Below are 6000 nucleotides of genomic sequence, written 5' to 3'. Positions count from 1 at the left end.
CTCCTCCTTTCTCGCTTCGAGGCAAAAGCGTTGGACCTGGGTGTGATTGCTTTTGCAGTAATCTAAATTTAAATTCCCCAGGCCTGACTGCACTACCCCGTCCCCTGCTCAGCCACTGGCCCCAGCATCAGGTATGCAGGACTTGGTGGCTGTACACTGTGTCACAGAACAATTCAGGTCAGGAAGGACCTCCTCACAGCAGAGGTGACACCCCAAGAAGGAGGGTGCAGATGGCAGGAAATTCAGAGCAGAAGTGAGCTCCATCCCTGGTCTTGTCCTACTGCAGTCACAGATGGTTGGGGGGAACTTGGTCTGGTGCTTTCTCTCCCTGTCTCAGAGAAAGCACTGGATGATACCCAGCTGTTATTAACAGGTTTGTCAGCAGCAGTGACCTGAGTGAAAGGTAAACCTTTAAGTCAGCTTCACTTCATGTAACACTAGAGGCATTTGCTCTTACAACTCGCATGGAAAATAAAATGCAAACAAAACAAGGTGTGTTGTCATCCACTTTATATTATCCACCTTCAAAGCTAGAAAGTTATGCCAAGCATAAGTCAAATAAATAAGGAAAATATCAACAAGCTTGATTTCAAAGGTCGTGGGAAGAGGGAGAGTGCCATGCTTTCAGCCTCCTCCTTCCTCTTTTCAGTCCTCAAATGCTAAAATACTGTGCCCTGCCCTGGGGTGAGGAGGGAGCCCTTGCAGGAAGCAGCTGAATTCAGAGCCTCTGTAAGCCAATGAACTGAATTCAACACTACACATCCTTATGAACATAACTAGTCCAAGAGACACCAGTGAGAACTTGGTGACCATCAGTTGCTGTGACAGTCAGTTCTGGCTCACCACAAGTCCTGTCTCATGGATGGATAATCGGGACTACTCTGGGGCTGTACCACACACCTGGCAGCTCTGCAAGACAGGTTCCCAGATCTTCCCCAGCCATGGCAGCTCACAAAGCAGCTTCCCAAAGACAACACACAGGAGAAGAAAGTTTTTCACCTTCAGGCTGGATGGAGCCATGTGTTGATGGAAAAGGGGGCATCTAGAGCTGTCCCATCACTCTGACACACAGCACACCCCAGAGCAGGTGCAAGACAGAGAAGTTCTCTCTTCCTTACCACAACTATAGCTCCCAAAAATATTCTCTTCAGCTGGCTCCTGCTCACAGAACCCCACATCTATCAGATGCAGAAGCAAGCATGGCACCTTCCATGTTCTCATTCTTTTTGCCAAAGACATCTGGGAGAAGTACCCCCACCACTCCAAAGCCGTGGGAAAAGGGACTGAAGGATTCACATAGACAAACTGGAGAAGTAATGAGCATCACATCCTTACAGATTAGCTGAGGTGGAAGGAGCTGAAAAAACATTTGCATTTTGGCTTCTCCAAACTAGACATTGCAGTTTAAGGTTAGGGTGAGACCATGAATGTTCATTCACATATTTGTTCTCATTCAAGAATGTGAAGACTGTAGCAGACTTACAACTAACAGGCACGCCATGCACTGAAATTGCCAAAGCTTGCAAAATCTGATTTACTCGGTGAGGGAGAAGGGAAAGTTATTTCGTTTGAGTCATAAGAGGTCTTGATATAATCTAAGCTTCACCATTTCTGAAGAAACAGCTCACTCCCTGGGCAGATATCAAAAGGCTGCTGTGTACAGCCTTGATGACACAAAAGCAGAGAACAATTCCTAGCACTGGAGATTATAAGACCTTTGTATCAGCTGCTCTTCAGTACAGTTTCTCTTGCATTACACGACCTGATGGGCACTCTGGGTTTATAGTTAGCTCTTCAGGGATCCATGGATCTGAAATGAAGAAGATAGAAGCTTTGCAAGGCTTTTAGTTAAAAAAAAAATAAAAATTGTGCAGCCCTTTACATAAGCAATAATGTTGATCTACCTGCCTTTCCCTGCCTGAGGTTTTCACTCTCTGGAGCCTCACCTGCTCCAGGAGTCAGAGAGTGTGTAGCTCTGCTGCACATGAAAGAAGGCAGGCAGAAGGGCTTGGGGTAATTCTGCCTTCATGCCCTTCACAGAAAACATGAGCTGGAAGACCCTCCTGGCTCAGAACCCCCTTTCTGTGGCCTGAATCCTCTCTGGACCCCCTGAATAGGGATGATGATGCTTGAAGACCCACAAATAGAACAAAAGAAGGCTTAAACCCATCCAAGCACAACATTTCACTCCCTACCTTAGCTGCTAAGTTTGGGGGGCACTTTTTATTGCTGATGCCATTTGTTTCAGGAGAAGAACATGCATCTGTGGGAGGGAAGAGTCGACTTTGTCACACACCCCATGGGGTTGTGTAAAGTAGCTGAGTGGGAGAATTTTTGACACCTCTCTGTGCTGGAGTCAACCCAGAAGCACAGGCCAAGACTCCAGCAAGAGCCTCCCCTGGGGAGACACGAGAATAGCACAGCCAATCCTGCCTCTCCATGAGAGCTGCTCTCCAGCACTCCTGTGGCCTCCGATAGAAAATGAATTCACAAATGGCACAGAGATGCAAGGAACCAGAGGGGGAAAGGGAAAGGTCAGCTGAGGTTGCTACCACCATGGCCCAGCCAGAGCAAATGGCAAACAAGAACAAACCCCTGCAGAGCAGCACTGGGGAAAAACAACACGCATGTTGCAAATACTGCCCTGTGCTCATAGTCCCCTTTCTTCTCTTACAAGGAAGGATGTAAGAAACAAAACCCATTTTGTAGAAAAAGGTGCCATGGAAACCATAAGCAGAAAGAGTAAGTGATGCAGGTTGTACTTTGCCCATTCATTTCCACGTGCCTGCATACCAGAGTAGATTATTCCTGCTACCACAGATGAGCAGCACCAGATGCAGTAGGCTGAGATGCTGTTTTATTACCAGCCCCCTGTGGTAAGGAAAGGCATCAGGTTTGAGCTCCTGTGCATTCTCCCAGGGATCCTGCAGTGCCAGCAGTATGTACCTCCTAATAGGCAGGACATCCACTCGGTCTTGTCATAGGTAACAAGCAGTTTTGACAAGCTTGCAGAAGGTGTGACTTAAGGGTGGCAGCCCTGTGAGTCCCACATTCCTACTTTTTCAGTCAATTTCTTCACATCACACCAATGCCAGCTGTTCAGCTGCTCCCATGAGTGAATTTGTTCTACAAACAGTAGTTCTGCAAAGCAGTCACTCCAGCAATGGAGACTGGGATGATCAATGGCTTACAGCTTTGTGTACTGAAGGGACAGCACTGTGGCCAGAGGTCTCAAGACATCAGTTTGGTCACACAAAGCTGAGGATACAGTACCCACAGTCATACAGTATGCTGTAGATGCTTGTGGAGTGAGGCTGAGGCGAGGATAGCTCTCCATAGCGGACACCCACTGGATCCTGGAACAAGTGTGGCACATTCCCACACCTACACACAGACTTTGCTGCAGTGGCAACTTTCCCACTGCTTGTGGTTGTTCCTTGCCTTGGCTGTAGGGTACAGCCACCAGCACCAGGCACAAGCCCACCTTTAGGTGTGCAGTCTGCAGGTGCAGCCCGTAACAAGCGCAAAATACCTTCTGCAACTGAGGCCAACTGTGAGACAACATGCCCAGTGGGACCAGTGGACCACTACCTAGTGGAAAAAATTATTCCCTTAACAGTACTCAGACACTCTCATGAGGCACTCTGATGCTGCACAGATGACTGCAGACCTGTGATGCCATTTTTTTCTACAGCAAGCAGATGGAGGTTTGTGACCAGTTTCTCACAGCCAAACTTCCTGCAGAGGAATGACTAGCTTTCAGTGTTAAACAGACATGTGACCATGGCCAAATGCCAGATGGCTGGAAAGAGCATTGGAGCAGCCCTCCAATGATATATGTCTAGCCTTGGCTGCCAGCATCATGCACCATATGTATCAGCTCCCAGATAGAAAGGCCTGGCTGCAAGTTAGGAGTGTGACACACAGATATTACATAGCACAATTTTTAGTGATGCCATTGTAGAATGGGCCAGAATGAACAACATTTTTTCTTTTCCTTGCTTCTCACTTGTAATCAGTATGCAGGGAATATGCATTAGATTCATTGCGCAGCCATTACTGATGCTTGTAATCAGCAGCAGAACACAAGTGAAAAGGAAAACAAGGATAAAAAAAAAAGCCTCCACATGGCATCACTCTCTGCAAACTAGCAACTCCAGCTGCAGTTTCATGACCTCTTTATGCTGACCTAAGTCTGGGCTGCTATGGAAACAATAAGCCCTAACCTTCCTGCCCACCCTGTCATGAGCTGGCCCAGGGAATTTGACTGCTATTTAACCAGGTTCCTTTTCATTTGAATCAGCTACCTGAGTGTCATGCTGCTCAGCCCGCCCAAGCTCAGGAGGCAGCAGGAGAGCACAGTCAGCGGCAGCAATTTGCAGTGGGATGAGCTGAAAGATGTTGTCTTACAGCAACAGCTTCACAGCACACCAGCCTTAACCTGCCTCAACATATCTCACAGGCATGCTGACACGGCTTGCAGAAAAGCACAGCCCGTTTCAGAGATATTCCAACGCGTGTGCCACATCGGTAACACAGAAACCAGTGATCTGCCCAGACTGATTTCATTCATGCTTTAGCCTGGGACGTGCTTATGTGAGACATGAAACAAAGCTAGAACTTTGCATGCTCCTAATGAGAGTATGTGTAAACAAACAGCTGGCAGCCAAGTTATAACAACAAAAAAACCCCCATCTCCCCAAAAAACCCAACCCAAAAGATAGTTGCCTATGTATTTTAGAAAGAATTTTGTTGCTGTTTGCATTTTCAAGAAATTTGTATGCTTGAAGAATAAGAGCCTTTTCTATTCCATATTCCCGTTGGTGTCTAAAAATGGCAACCCTCAAATGCAAATTTCAGTCATGTGACAGCATTTAATCTGTATCAGCAGAGCACTCTGATCCCTGGATGGGATTTTGGCAGTCTAGTCCCATTAACTGTCATTTATGTTCCAGAGCTGGAGGTTGGTTCAGAGGAAGCCTGAAGATGCTTTATCACGTGGAATGGTGCTTAGTCCTTCTGGGATGTCCAAGTCTCTGTGTAGTTAACAGCTGGGCCAGTCCATTCATCACCATCATAAATATGGTCAGCGACATCACCAGCACATAGTGGCTGATGCTGCAAGGAAGAGACAGATAAAAAAAGTGAGAGAAAAATACAAATTTGCAGAGTAAGGAAAAAAAACTCTGACATAAACAACCCTCTGAATAATTTTTTTTTTCATTTTAAGTAGGTCTAATTTTTCACCTAGGATATAATTTTATATAAGCAGCTCTTAGAAGACAAGTATTATAGCAGCACTGTCATGTAAAAACCCAAGTCTGTGACAAAATAAAATTGGTGGGGGACAGCAGAAAACACAATGGAGTGTACACCAAGTGAGTAAGAGGTACCAGGTGTACTTTCATTCAAATGGGTAATTCAGTGTATGAGAATAAAACAATTGCAAAACTTTTATTTGCTGTCAACCATAACACAGAATCTAGAGAGAACTTGCCATCAGGCAGACGTTGCTTGCTAGTAAGACAACTCAGATATTTATGTCAGATGAAGTGCAATTTTCTAGAGAAAACACTATTCTAGTGACAAGTAGCTTTAAGAAGAAAAAAGCAACATACAGAACCAAAACCCCACTATTTTTTCACTCAACATTGCTAAAATCTGTAGAATTCTCTGCTGTGGTAGCACATGCAAAGAGATTAAAGAGGTGAGTTCAAGAGTGGCTAATAAACACAATATGAAAATGTAGCTTCTGGGTTAGGAAGGCCTTAAGCCACTACTGATTAAAAGGCTAACAAGCAGTGAGCTTGTTCTCCACTTGCTCAAATTCTGTTATCTGATGTTCACTGGTGTTGCAGATGGGCTATTTAGAGTCAGACTGAGATTTGACATTCAGTCAAATCTAGGACATTCAGTGTTCCGTGTTCAATGGGTTCAAGGCCCATTTGAAATTAAATCTGGCTAAGGATGTCAAGAATAACAAGAAGGGCTTCTTCAAAG

General features: G+C 45.5%; 1 protein-coding gene across 2 annotated transcripts in view; it reads right to left on the bottom strand.

Annotated features, from left to right (window-relative positions):
- Positions 1–492: 492 nt before the first annotated feature.
- PIGN (phosphatidylinositol glycan anchor biosynthesis class N) overlaps positions 493–6000 on the bottom strand; it is a 106310-nt gene continuing 100802 nt past the window's right edge. The window contains exon 29 of one of the 2 annotated variants that reach the window (XM_039548843.1): positions 493–5118. In XM_039548843.1, coding sequence (XP_039404777.1) covers positions 4995–5118 — 124 coding nt within the window. In that variant the 3' untranslated portion in view covers positions 493–4994. The remainder of the gene's footprint in view (positions 5119–6000) is intronic. The other variant, XR_005601417.1, reaches the window with a different exon arrangement.

The sequence above is a fragment of the Corvus cornix genome, chromosome 2 (assembly GCF_000738735.6).
Source record: "Corvus cornix cornix isolate S_Up_H32 chromosome 2, ASM73873v5, whole genome shotgun sequence".
NCBI lineage: Eukaryota > Metazoa > Chordata > Aves > Passeriformes > Corvidae > Corvus > Corvus cornix.
Note: the sequence above shows the minus strand (reverse complement) of the source record. Positions and strands in the feature narration are given on the sequence as shown.